This window comes from Lygodium microphyllum, chromosome 15 (assembly GCF_053477565.2).
Source record: "Lygodium microphyllum isolate KBCC chromosome 15, Lygodium_microphyllum_v1.1.10, whole genome shotgun sequence".
Lineage (NCBI taxonomy): Eukaryota > Viridiplantae > Streptophyta > Polypodiopsida > Schizaeales > Lygodiaceae > Lygodium > Lygodium microphyllum.
Window position 1 is genome coordinate 77,285,331 of NC_141149.1, and position 13,827 is coordinate 77,299,157.

The 13,827-nt window shown below is 46.0% G+C and overlaps 1 protein-coding gene across 5 annotated transcripts in view; it reads right to left on the reverse strand.

Annotated features, from left to right (window-relative positions):
- Window positions 1–13,827, reverse strand: part of LOC148024689 (calcium/calmodulin-regulated receptor-like kinase 1) — a 120,890-nt gene that overhangs the window by 36,022 nt on the left and 71,041 nt on the right. For all 5 annotated transcript variants that reach the window (XR_015693338.1, XM_087694342.1, XM_087694340.1 and 2 more), the window contains one exon: window positions 5,711–5,837. Coding sequence is in view for 4 of the 5 variants with exons in the window: in XM_087694342.1 (XP_087550468.1) it covers window positions 5,711–5,837 (127 nt within the window). In the remaining variant the exon portion in view is untranslated. The remainder of the gene's footprint in view (window positions 1–5,710; window positions 5,838–13,827) is intronic.

Genomic DNA, 13,827 nt, shown 5'->3' on the forward strand with positions numbered 1-13,827 from the left:
CAAGAACCTTGGCCGGCCATAGCCACTCTCCCGGATCCCACTCCAGCTCATCAAGTGGCGTGCCCTCCTAGATCCAGAGGTGCCACTCCCTGAGTTCCATCCAAAAGACAAAAGGGTCCAGTTGCCATGTCTTTCCCTGCATGCCAATCACCCGGATCCTCCTCCATGAAAGGACGGCTATCCCCTCATCATGCTACCCTCTGTCAAGAGCCAGACGCCCCCCCTCCTCTATGGTGAAGAAAGTCCTAGGTGGAGCGCTGCCCACTCTACTTGCCACCTGTAGGGGGATGCTTGATGGTGAAAGCCTAGCGGCCCATACCTCACCGAGCTCTATCGGCTCTCGTACCAGGGAAGCAAGCCACTCTTGAGGTATTGCTGCGTCTATCTCCCTTCTCCTCAACTCCACTCCTCTCTAGCAGCCTGATACTCACTCCAGCACCTCCTCATCCACCATTCTGAACACCTCCAGCCATGTCCTGATGGTACGAGCCGGGCCGGCCTCCCAACCAGCCCACTGGATGTGGGGGTGCTTGCCAATCTGTGCTCCTTCCCGATCTTTGACCTGGGGGTTCCAAACCACTGGCTGACGATCTATCTCCTCCTGGCAGCTTGGGGGGCTTTGGATTAGGGCCTTACGAAGGCCCTACCACACGCTGAGCAAGTTGCATAGGAAAGGTGATCTGGGGGGGTGATCTGGGCTGACGTGAAGATCCATCTTAGGGACAGTCTCCACTCACCGCCAAGCCTCGGTCTACAATCCTGAAGACCCTCCTACAATAGGACCTTCTAGGTTTGCCCTCCTGGTCTAAGGCCATAAACAACTAGCTTGCCCAAGAGGGCCATACTCTGATACTCTGGGTCTATGATCCCAAGCCCTCCCTTTGACCAATGTCGTATGATGGTCGCCCACACCACCTTAGCCCTAGAATCCTTGGAACTGTCTGACCCAGACCAAAGGAAATTCCGCACTAGGCGGTGAAGCTGCACTACGCAAGAAGAGAAGAACCAACACGAGGCTATGTACCAAGCGTTCGCTATGAGGACCTGGTTAACCACCAGGCTCGGCCTGCTAGTAAGAGGCGAGCGGTGCTCCAGTAGGTCAACTTCCTTCGAATAGAATTGAGGACCGGAAGAAATTGCTAGGCGGGAGTGATGTCGAGTCCCACCTGGAACCCTGGGTAATGGACGGTCTGTCCTCTGCTCACCTATCTAAATCCCAGATGGACGCCCCACTCCGTGCTAGAGTTCGGGTCTGTGAGGAAACCAACCGACTTTCGCTCTCGCTGCTGCAGAACAAAATACCTCAAGAGCCAATCTCACTCTCTCTAGCATCAACTCATCGTCCTCTATGTAGAGTGCTGTGCCATCTGCATACTTTGAGTCTAGCAACTCACTCTTCTCTCTCACTGGAAGTTGGACACCGTGTAATCCACTCACACATGACCTGAGGAAGTGAGACATCACCTTTGCAAAGAGTAGGAACAGGTACGGGGCCAAGGGGCAGCCGTACTAGACGATCTCTCTAGCCGAAACTCCTCCCCTCGCCTACCGCGAATGAGAATCCTGCTGGTGGCCGATCTGTAAAGTGTGGAGACCCCACGGATCCAAGCTTGGGGGAAACCCAGCCTCACCATGGTGCCCTCTAGGAAATCCCAATCTACCCTGTCATAAGCTTTCTCGAAGTCCAAGAGTAGTATGGCTAGTCTCTGCCCACTGTGCTAAGCCCACTCTATCGCCTCAAAGAAGGTGCATACATTGTCTAGGATGCTCCTATCCTAGACAAAGCCTGTCTATGTGTCATGAATGATGTCTAGAAGCATGAGGCGTAGTCGTCACTGACAATAAGGTGATCGGTCTCCACTGGGAAAGCTCCAACCGGTCTCCCCCTTTGGGAAGAAGACTGATAAGGCCTGCCGAAAGGCTCCCTGGCATTTGTCTTGAGGTGAAAATCTCCTGGAAGACCATCAGTAGGGGGTCCTTCACCACCTCCTAGTACGTACTGAAGAAGGCCTTAGAGAGGCCATCCTCTCCCGGACATTTTTGCCCGTCCTGTGTGTGAAAAGCCTCCTCTAGTTCCTTCTCTATGAAGGGAGCTAGGAGGAAACGTCCCATCTCCTCTTTGACAAGGGACAATATGTGATCCCAGACTTGCTGTCTGCAACATTGTCCTCTGGCTAAGGCTGTCTCCTGCTCGAAAAGGCGTCTGTAATAGTCGGTGGCAATCTCCATCACCTCGTCTGGGCTAGAGCAAATCCTCCCATACTGATCCCGAAGGCTACATATCTGCTCTCTTAAGGTGCGGGGCTAGTGTGCCTGAAAGAACTCCTTGCACATTGTGTCTCCCTTCCATGCCTAGAAGGCTGCTGAGATGCGGAATGAGAACACCGAGCGCCTGTCCTCTAGGCCGGCGATGGCTGCTCGTGCGCTCACCTCCTGTGCCTGGAGGATGGAATCCCCTGGTGTCTCCTATAGTAATCTCTGCGTAGCTGCTAGGTCCCACCGGAGTGCTCTCTCCTCCTTCCGGCGCTGTTGCATGGCCTGTAGGGCTGCCTCCTGGAAAATGTTACTCGACGCGGCTAGGACCTCTGCAACCTCCTCTGCGATCTGGTCCCTCTTGCTCCACTCCCTCTTCCAAATCTGCTCAATCTTCCTCTTCACCTCCTCTCTCCTGTAGATTGAGTCAAAGATCCGATAGGATCGTGTATCTAGGGAGGATGCTTGGAGATCAAGTGTTAGGAGGACCATCGGACAGAGTGGTGCTAGCCAGCTTCCCTATCTGACCTCTGCGAGAGCATCCCCACATAAAACCTATCCAACCGCTCTAGCAGGACTCCGCCTAGCCGCCTATATCCCCACGAGAAGTCCAACGACCTTTCCCTCTTGTGAAACGTTGGGTCTCTCCAAGCATCGCGAGCTCCTACTGCTAGTAAGAAGACCTCCCATGCTTCCTGCTTCTCCCCAACCATGCCCTGGTAGTTTCTGCCTCTATCCTGCTGGTCCTCTAAGGCCTCCATGTTGTTGAAGTCTCCTCCAACAATCCAAGAGTCCACCTCTGGGAGTCCTGCTGCAATCTCCACCCAGAACCTACTGCGTGCCCTGACCTCAGTGGGAGCATAGATATTGAGGACTCCGATGCACAATTCCCCGATATCCAACCAGACCCATAGAACCCTCCCTGCCACAATTGCCCCATGATCCCATACGCAAGCAGTAAGGCTCGGGCCAATAGAGGTGCATACGTCTCCACTCTTGCCGTGAGCACCAATGGCGTATTCCTAGTAGATGTATGACCTGCCTGGGAGAACCTTCCCTACCCAATGGGCCTGGACGGGGGTGAGCTTGTGCTCCTGCAGAAGCAGGATGTCTATCTGTCCCGCAAGGGCCGACTGCAACTCCTGCCGAACAATAAACTCCCCAGAGCCATGTGCCCCACTGTAGTGGAGATTATTCACATTCCAGGATGCCAAGTGCAAGCTCATGGGAAACCTATGACTAACCAAACAGGCATCTATTTGGTGTGGAAGCTGCTGATGAGGATGAAGAACTATGGGGCATACATGTACGCTTTGCTGCCAATCTAGACGGCAAACTCCAGTCCCCCATGGTGGCCCTTGGGCGGACCATGGGGGTGATAGATGCTCCACGTGGTACTACCAAAGCATCTATCAGCCATACTGAGAGTCGTGACTCTGTACACTGGTAGAAACGGGCCGCTTGTGCTAGGGGCCACTCGATTACGTCCATCGGAGCTCTCCACTGTGGAGGGGCCCAAAAGATAATGCTAAAGTGTGGGACCTCGATACCAGCCCACCAGTTAATGTCCATCATGCAACCTAGCCACAAACAAAGCTAGTCCTTCTTCTCCCATCCACTGGGAGATGTGGTCCACCACCTGACTCTTCACCTCATCCTCTATTTGTGTCATTGTCCAATCCCCTAAGTGAGAGGACTGAAGGAAAAGGGCGTAGTTTGGTCCATTCGGTGGTGCTAGTAGATGGACCTTGCCCCTCCTTGACTTACGCACCACGAAGATCCCCACCTCTAGAGATAGTGGGAACTCTCCGTGCTTCACAACGCTCAGGTAAGACCACGAGCCACCGCAGAATAACTCCTGTGGTAACAGCTCTGCATGTCTTGAGAAGGTGTGACGGCGGCCAAGGCAAATGAGCTAGTAGCTATGTAGGGGGGGGGGGGGGGGGGGTAGGACTGCTGGTGCGACGAGGATGTGGGCGTGTGTGGCTCATCACCTCCTGTGGGAAGGGGGGGGTTGGTCTGTGAGGAATCACCTGTACCAGATGCAGATTAGGGGGGGGTGCTTGGCAAGGGAGGTGGTGGCGGGGAAGAGGATCGAGGAATGGTGGGGTGGGGATCCATGGGGGGATGGGGGCTATGGGATCTCAGGTGAGGTAGTCTGTGGCACGGGTGGTGGATGTGGAGGGCTGCCGTCCTCTGCCGAGTGGAGCGGGCAGGGGAGGGGACTGCGGAGTGCTCAACCAGGGGGGCGTCGCTCGCCCTCCTGATCCCTATTGACGAGGTTGTATCTAAGGAGCTGGTCGAGGCTCCCCCTCCCATTTCCCTCTCTGTCATCTCTGGCCGAGGCTCCGAAACGCGTGCAGACTACTGCCTGATGCCCAAAGTCATGGCAGTGCAGACACTGCCCTGGTTGCCCGGTCACGATGACCTGCTGCCTAAAGGAGTGACCTCCTGCCTCAATCTCTAGGAACTCGGGTATACTCTTTGTGTTTTTCACTGCCACTCGTACCTTTGGGACTCTTGCAGATGTCACTGCATCCACGAAGGAGGCAGGAAGAACTGTGCCGAAGAGCCGTCCAAAGTCCTCCACTAACTAGCGGTACTCTACCACCACTCTGAGAAAAAGTAAGGTGACTAGATGTCTGAGAAATCTGTTGTGGAGCGCAAATGTCTCCACTGTGAACCTGTTATACCAAGGAACCATGTGAATGACCCCCTCCGTGGAGGCATAGGGCGAGCTCTCCACTAACTCACAAGCTACGTCTGCAAAGGTGAGTCAAACCATGAAGATCCCTTGGCCCATGAGGACTGCCTCCACAATCTACGTTGTACCAATGCGCAGCGTGGAGTGAAGCCAATCCTGCAGCTGGCCCTCGATGGGGAGTGTCCAATGACCTGACCAAAGATCGTTGTTTCTTTCAACTCCAGCTCTGTGGCACGGACGACTAAGAGTTGTTCCTCAAAGAGGATGATGTGCAAGGTGTTTCACTGGGGGGCACTCGAAGAATGTGCCGGCGTCTAACCAGGGGTTTCCATTGCGCGTCCCTGCTAGGAACCTACCTATCACGCCGCTGTGCTACCGAGGGGGGGAGTTGCTGCAAGGGGAGGGAGCAATTGGAGGTGGGGAGGATCAATGGCGGGGGGGGGGGGGGGCACCTGGCGATGGCGGGCAGTTCAGTCTGAGAGTTGGGGGGCAGCAACACGACGAGATGGTGGGAGTTTTCAGCATTCTCTCTTACTTGCCCACTTAGAGAGGGCTAATGAGGTTTTTCAACTCAAAGACCTTTTTTATTGCTCACTTTGTCACGTTTGCACATGGCACCGCACAGTAAAGAGTCAATTGATTCTATAGTTCTTAGCTTACTGGACCTATTGTATTGGAGACGCATTTATCCTCACCAGTTATGACAACATATAAACAAAATGGCACAATGAAGTCTAGCATGAAAAATCTTACCATATAATGCTTCTGCCAAGCTACCATTACTCATAAATTCATAGACCAAAATTCGTTGGCCTTTCTCAGCACAGTAGCCAACAAGATTGACCAAATTTCTGTGATGCAGTCTTCCCAAAAGTGTCACCTGCATACTAAAATAAGAGCTAGTTAACAAACCAACATGTCAGAAATTGAGACATAAACTATCTAGATAAAAGCTAGTTTAAGAAACCAAACTGTCAAATGTTGGGAAAATAAATAATTTAGATCAAACAACCTTATGAAAAATCTTGCAGATCTGACCCTACACAAGAAATATATTGACAAGAGCTAGTTTTAACAAACCAAAATGTCAGATATTGGGAAAAGAAATAGTTATACATCAACGATCCATGAAATTACTAAATAGCAAAGAGTCTTTATGGACAAACTAATGGATCTCGCTCTACACATAGCTATAGTAAGTCCTCCCATAAGCAGTATACAACGCATATAGCGACATTAAAACCATGCTCAAGATATGCCTCAGAAAAGTATCTTAGAGGAAAACATAGGAAGTGTTGCGGTACTTCACTTGCATTCAATTTAATACTAGCAGCTTGTGAGGAGCTTGGAATCTTCTAAGACAGTCAAGAGCAGCTTGTGACAAGTGTGACATCTTTTGCTGTGAATTTGTGTTCCAGCAGCAGCTACGAATAAATGGGATGAGTTTTGAAGCTGTAGGGTGTGAACATGATGTGCCTTGGAGCAGCCACAAATTAGAGCAATAGGTTCTGGAGCAATCACAAAATCATCCAAGGTTGCTTGGAAGGAAGTTGAGATGATTTAAACCAAGGCACTTCACTTGGAAGTTGGCTCTTATGCCTAATTGCAGGTGGGATTTAGGATCTGAGGATGCATGGTACTACTACTTTTTGCCATTTTTGTGTTTGTTTTGGCTTCGAGCCTGTACTTCTTTCCGTAGTTTTCTCCATATTTTTTGCTTTAGACACTCGAAAAACAGAAAAAAAAAAAAACCTGAAAATAACTTGTTTTCTAAAACTGAGAGGCCAATGTTATAAGGATCAAAATAGCAACCAAACAAGTTCTAGAGCTCCAAACATATCTACTTTTAACGGCAATTGCCATAAAAGCTGAATAAAAATGGACTTCATTAATCCTTAAGTTTTGAGGTTCTAGATCAATAGTAACGGAACGTCAATTCTACTTCAATTGGTCCTCCAGCCTGAGCACTATTCTAGCTCTTTTGCACCTTAACCTGCTTCTATGGCCATGAAGTTTCCATTCTAGCTCATTCACATCTGAGCTTGGGTGTCAACAGCAGCTGCCTTTGCTTCGATCCCCATCAGCACTTCCTTGCCTACCTCATTGCCATCTTCTCTTTGCACTAGAATGCCCAGCAATATGGTGGCTGTGCTGATCATCTTCCTCAGCTGCATGGCATCACCCCATACTGCTGTCATCATCATCAACCCTAAATTTTCCATCCTGATGGCTGTGTTTCTGCAAATACCCTCTCCATACAGCTGCCAGCCATTGAAAGAAGTACAAATCTTGCTACCAAGTCCTCTCTAAGTCAACAAAGTACTCCGATTAAGGGAGCCATTGAGGCTTAGTTTGTGGACTTCCATAGCCCGATTAAAGTGTTTGGACAGCCACTGATGGCTGCAAATAAGGCACAACCGCTTGGTTTTGGGATGCTCAAGAAGAGACTCGGTTCATGTATTCAACATATGCAAGCATGGGGGCTTCTTGAGCACAAGGGAACTTGTTATTCAAGAAGCACGAGGTAAGCTTGTGTTCATAACCAAGGGGCATGCTTGCTGAATATAGCAAGGGACTTGCTTAAGCTCAGAGCCTGCTTTTAAGCAAGGGAGCTGTTTCAGTTACAAACAAAGAAGAAAGGAAGTGATCTTCTTGTGGTTGTTTGGACAGCTTGGTGCTCTAGATGGAGTCAGTTGCCAGCAGAGGGGATAGTTTTGATTAGTTCAAGGTCAATGACAACATCTACTCACCCTCTTGGAATTAGAGCCATTTGAAAACGATCACGGACTGCTCAAACAAATTCAAGGCTTGTTTAAGCCTGAAAAACCCTCTTCTAAGGCTCTTTAAGCCTTAGCCTTAACAATCATTTTTCACACTCAGGTCTTCTTGAACCAGTTTGGAGAAAAGCCCTTTTTACACTGCCTGAAGGTTAAACCGGTTATTATGAGATCTCTATTCACACTTGCTGAGTTGGAACTTGATGTTTTGAGGCCAGTTCCATACTCTCTAGATGCATTTGAACTTGTTATCTGAGAAATTGCTTTCATACTGTAGAAGACTGGAACCGGTTATTGTGTGAGCTGTTTGCAAGAGCTATTTTCACACTGTGGGAGACCTCAACATTATTTTCGAAAACTAGTTCAACTGTATTCTGTTCACATTGCATGATAGAACCGGTTGCATTGGAAGACATAATGGGCCATTCGTATGCAATTGTTCAGGGCCTGTTTTATGCTTGAAAAATAGCCAAAGAATCATATAGATTTCATATGCATTGAGGAGTGCCTGAGAATAATTTTGACATCACATTTGGGCTGTTTTGGTGTTGCATTAGCCACTGTTTGGCAATTGCAGTAGCACTCCAGTTTTGCAATAATATTTATCATCTTATTCTTATAGTTGACAATGTCTTGGCTGCTTGTTGTTTGGCACATATTGTAGGGGTTGTGGCTTCTTCTTCTACTTTTGAAAATACATCGTTTAACATTGAGAAATTGGATGTGACAAATTTCTCATATTAGAAAAAGTAAATTTACAATATATTGGCACAAAAGAAGCAAATTAAGCCAACTAAATTGGCTTGTGCAAAGTGTAAGGACATGAACAAAGATGTATGGGATGAGATGGATGAGCTTGCACACTCAAGCAAAGTGCTACAAAACAAGTTTATTGGCTAAAGAAACTCATTGACTTTTGCATGGAGAGGGGGACTTTTATGTCTAGTCATTTAAATGAGTTTAATACTAATATTTAGTCACTTATTAGTGTTGGGTGTAAAGCCCCTTCGGGTGTAAACTCCCATTTATCCCATGTCTTACGGGTGTGAACACACCCTTTACTTGTACCCTAACATATAAATACATTTTTATTCTTTGTGTACCGTGCAACACACTGGTACACTCTCACTTGATGCTCTCAGCTCTCAGCTCTCTGCTCTATCTCTGCTCATTCCAAGTTCTCATCCTAGTAAGCACTCCAGCACAACAAACTGGTATCAAAGCAGTTGGTTACAACATTCGCGCTTCCCGAGAGTGTCATAAGTCGCGGGACAGGATCCAATCAACAAATAGCACTTGACGTGTGCAGCAAGTCAAGCTGAAGGAAAGAGCTGAGGAAGAAGCGACCAACACAAGTCGCACAAGTCCAACTGAAGAAAAAGGCGACCAGCGGGTATCAAGCGTACCACCGGACGTCAATTGCATCAAACGGAGTCGAAAAGCGACCAGCAAGCTGTCGACCAGCCAGACCAGCATCCAACGAGCAGAAGACTAGCGGTGCCAGCAATCAGTCAAATGGAAGACTAGCTGGACCAGTGGGCGACCAAATCTGACGGGTCAACGTCAGACGGGACCAACGCAGCAGCCAAGCAGACACGCCATACAGGTCGACATGGGTAGACAGGCCACTAACCAAAAAATTTCCTTTTATTTTCTTTTTGGGTTGTGAAGTGGCTTATTCTTAACCCTAGTTCAAGTGTGCAAGCACGGTCTTCAAACCAGTGCATTTTTATGCCCAGAAATTTGGGGATTTTCCCAAATCTGATGCTGGTCATACATAACAGGACAATTTGACCGGAAAATTGCAGAAATTGTACACATTGGTTCCAAAATTTTTGGGGCTTTTCTCATATCAATGAAATTTTGCTTAGTAGAGTCAAATTTGTAGACATTGATGCACAATTGACCTAAGAATTTTTTGGGCTTCTGCAAAATTTTGGCAAACTTTGCCAATTTTTCCCATTTTATGGTCTCAAGTTTAATTTAATGCTGCAATTGGTTCAAATTTGTCAATAAAACTTTGGGGATTTTGCTGAAATTTGAGAATTTTGGCAAAAATGATGTCTAAAATGTACATTGGAAACATTGTTGATGCAATCTTGGTGTTGTAAGCAATGAGATTCATTCCCCACTTGTGAAATATTGAAGAACTTGCAGAGAATCTCGGTTTCTTCTATGTGTCAGAAGTACTTGGTTACATATCTATGCAGTACATATATTGGCAGCTTCCATTGAGTTGATGTATTGCTAAACAAGCATTTTGCAGCAGTCTTAGTGATCATTTGCAGATCTGGGATTATTGCAGATGTACTTTTGGTGATATTGCTGAAGTGGGAGTCACCTAGCAGTGATGTATGCTTTGAGTATGTGCTGAAATTTTAGTTATACTGCTGAAAGTCATCAATTCTACTGCTGTACATGTACTTGGATTAAACCTTACTCTCATTGACTGAAAATTTGGACTGATATTAACTGAACATTCAGCTGATTGTTTGCTGTTATAAATTGCAGTTTTTTTTTTGATACATTGCTGAACAATGGCTGCAAATGCTTCAAGCAGCAGTGACACTAAATCCCTTCTTGAAATCAAGAAATTTGATGGCACTAGTTTTGACTTGTGAAAGGACACGATACAAGGCATTTTGTTTCTCAAGGATTGTGATGATGCTCTTTTGGAAGTCAAGCCTGCACCTATGACAAATGAGGATTGGGCTAGACTCAATAAGAAGGCCATTGCATACATTAAAATGGTCGTATCTAATGAAGTACTTACGGACATTAAAGGGTCTTGATATAGCTTATGCCATATGGAAAAAGTTGATGGATACTTATGAAAATACAACTCCAATAAATCAAGTTCACCTTATGTGCAAGCTTGTAAACATGGGATTGGATGAGTCTAAGCCCGCAATGGAGCATTTGAGTGCTTTCACACGGACTTTGAGCCAGTTACAAGACTCTAGTTTGCAGCCCTTCAATGATAAATTGAAGGCCATTTTCTTGTTGATGACTTTGCCTGATAGCTAGGAGTCTTTGCTTGTTTCATTGAGCAACAATCCAACTTTAACCTTCGATGGTATTAGGGGCTTTATTCTCAATGAGGAGATAAGAAGAAAGTCCAATGGAGAAAGCAGTGGTTCAGCTTATCATCTTAGAGCCAAGTCAGAAAAGAGGGGTAATGCAAGAAATAAAGACAAAAGCAAGAGTAAAAGCAAGGGCAAACAACAAGATGTCACTTACTATCAATGTGGACGTAAAGGGCATAAAAAGCCCGATTGTCGCTACTACAAGAAAGAGAAAAAAAGAAAAAAACAGCAAGGAAAGAAAAAGAAGAATGACAAGAAAGATGATGATAGCTCTCCCTCAAAAGAAGTTGCAAAAGCAAATGTTGCATCTATTGCGGTTATTCAAGAGCTCTCTGACACTGGAGAGATACTTGTTGCAGCCTCATGTAATGATGCAGATATTATGGCAGCAGTAGGTGATATCCGCATCACTAAAAAGGAGGTGATTGATGCCTTACTTTCAGCTCATGATGGGCTGTCTCAATCATGGATAGTGGACAGCAGTGCCTCTTTTCATGCCACTCCCTCTTTTGAGTCATTTTCTGAATACACTTCAGATTGCCTAGGCAAGGTTTACTTGGGCAACAATTATGCATGTGAAATAGAGGGTGTAGGTACCATTCACTTGGCCTTTGAAAATGGTCAAGACCTGATTTTACATGATATCAGATATGTACCTGGCATAAAGAAAATTCTACTATCAATTGGGCAGCTTGATGCAAGAGGGTACTTTACTACCTTTGGTGGTGGATCTTGGAAGGTCCACAAGGACTCTATACTGATTGTTAAAGGCAGCAAAAAGGGGACTTTGTATTGTTTGCATTGTAAAGCATTACCTGGCAAGTTTTTGACTTTGTTGGCTGAAGTTCATTCCACAGATGGAACTTTGGCACAAAAGACTTGGTCATATGAGCCAGAAAGGCCTGCAGGTTCTCTCCTCTTCAGGGAGATTTAATGTAAAATGCTCTGGTCTCAACTTTTGTAATGATTGCATATATGAAAAACACATGAAGTCTTCTTATTACTCCGGTGTTGTTAAGAAGTCCAATGCTCTTGACTTAGTATATTCAGATGTGTACACTATGCCGGTTAATTCATATGGGGGTATATTAAAGAGCAAAAAGGAAGAGTTTGATGCTTTTAAAAGATACTTTGTCACTTTTATTGATGATTTCAGTAGAAAGTCATGGGTGTGTGTATTAAAGAGCAAAAATGAAGCATTTGATGCTTTTAAAAGGTTTCATGCCTTTGTTACCACATAGAAAGGGCTTAAGTTAAAAGCTATAAGAACACATAATGGGGGCGAGTATATCTCTAATGAGTTTAAAAGATTTTGTGAGATGCATGGCAATAAGAGAGAGTTGACAGCCCCTTAAAACCCTGCATCAAATGAAGTGGCTGAAAGATATAATCGCACACTTTGTGAGAGAGTCAGATGCATGTTGTCCACAGTTAATCTCCCGCAGCAGTTTTGGGGAGAGGCTCTTAAAACTGCATTTCATGTGTGCAATCGCTCCTCCAATCGTGCATTGGAAAATGGCATTCCTGAAGAGGTTTGGTCTAGCAAACCTACTTCATATGACCATTTGCGCGTCTTTGGTTGTGATACTTTTATGCATATTCCTGTAAATAAGAGAACTAAACTAGACATGAAATCCATCAAGGGCATCTTCATGAGATATGGAGATAAGGGAGAGATGGGATATAGAGTTTGGCTTCCTCAGGATAGGAAGGTAGTACGCAGCGGACATAGTATTTAATGAGGCAAATGTTGGAAATAAAGGACCTCATGCCTTTTAATGTGCTCGGATGTGAACACACCCTTAGCACTTGTACCTTCATATGTATATCTATCTAAAACCTAAAGTGGTACACTCGTCATTGTATCCACAAATCGTGCACACTCTCTAAACACGGCACTGTCCAGAGGCACGACGGACCAGTGGGGCTCATGGGCTCACGGACGGCGACCAGTGGGCGACTTCAGCGGATGGGACGGCAGTCAAGCGTCAGACGCGACCAACGATGGGCGGCAATTTGGCAGGTGCCACGTCACCTGACAAGTCACGGACCTGAACAGCCGTTAACCCGCCATTTTTCTCTTCTTTTCAGAAATATTTGAGATTATTTTTGCCTCCTCTCCTCCGAGTGTTCGCGCACGTAAGCATAGTGCCCAAATCTGTGCAGATTTAGGCCCACAAACTTGGGGCTTTTCTTAGATTTGGGGACCTTAACGCAGAATGGAGAATCTGACTCAGAAATTGCAAAATCGGTGCACATTTGCCGGAAAATTTTGGGGCTTATCACATTTTAGTGAATTTTTTTCAATTTCACTGAAATTTGTCCACACCGGACCTGAGGAATTTGGGGATTGTCCACATTTGGTGCAAGCAAGACACAACAGTGATATCTATCTCATTAATTGTAAGAATTTGTGACATTTTGCCTCTGACATTTGGGGCTTTTCATGTACATGCAAAATTGGGCTGAAATTTACCCAATTTCTCGACATTGATGCACATTGGACCCCTTGCGAATTGGGGCTTTTGCTGTTTGGGCAAAATTTGTGCGCCATTTGGTCATTTCATGTACATGTGGGTTTAATTCCATGCAATTTGAACACCTTGCACTTGAAAATTTTGGGGGTTTTGCTGAAATTGCTCTATTTTGGCAAAATTGGCATGTTCTATGCATGTCAGAGACAATGCAGATGTATGGTTAATGCTTTGAGCACAAAAAAATTTGGGGCTTTTCGCCATGCGTGTCAAATTTTATGCCCATGGGTACATGTACAACAGAAATTGCAACTAAATTTTGGGATTTCTCATGTAATGTGATGCATTTGCCCTTGGAGCAGCTGTAATCAGTTGTGGAATGCTGTAGCACATGCTTTGGTGCTTCTGATAATTTAACTATAGATCTGAAATTCCTGCTTCTACGTGGTCATTTATTGCTGGTTGGTACTTGTTTGTACCTTGGTCACTTGTGTGATAGTTTGGGCCTGCATTTGCTGAATTTTTTTGTCACA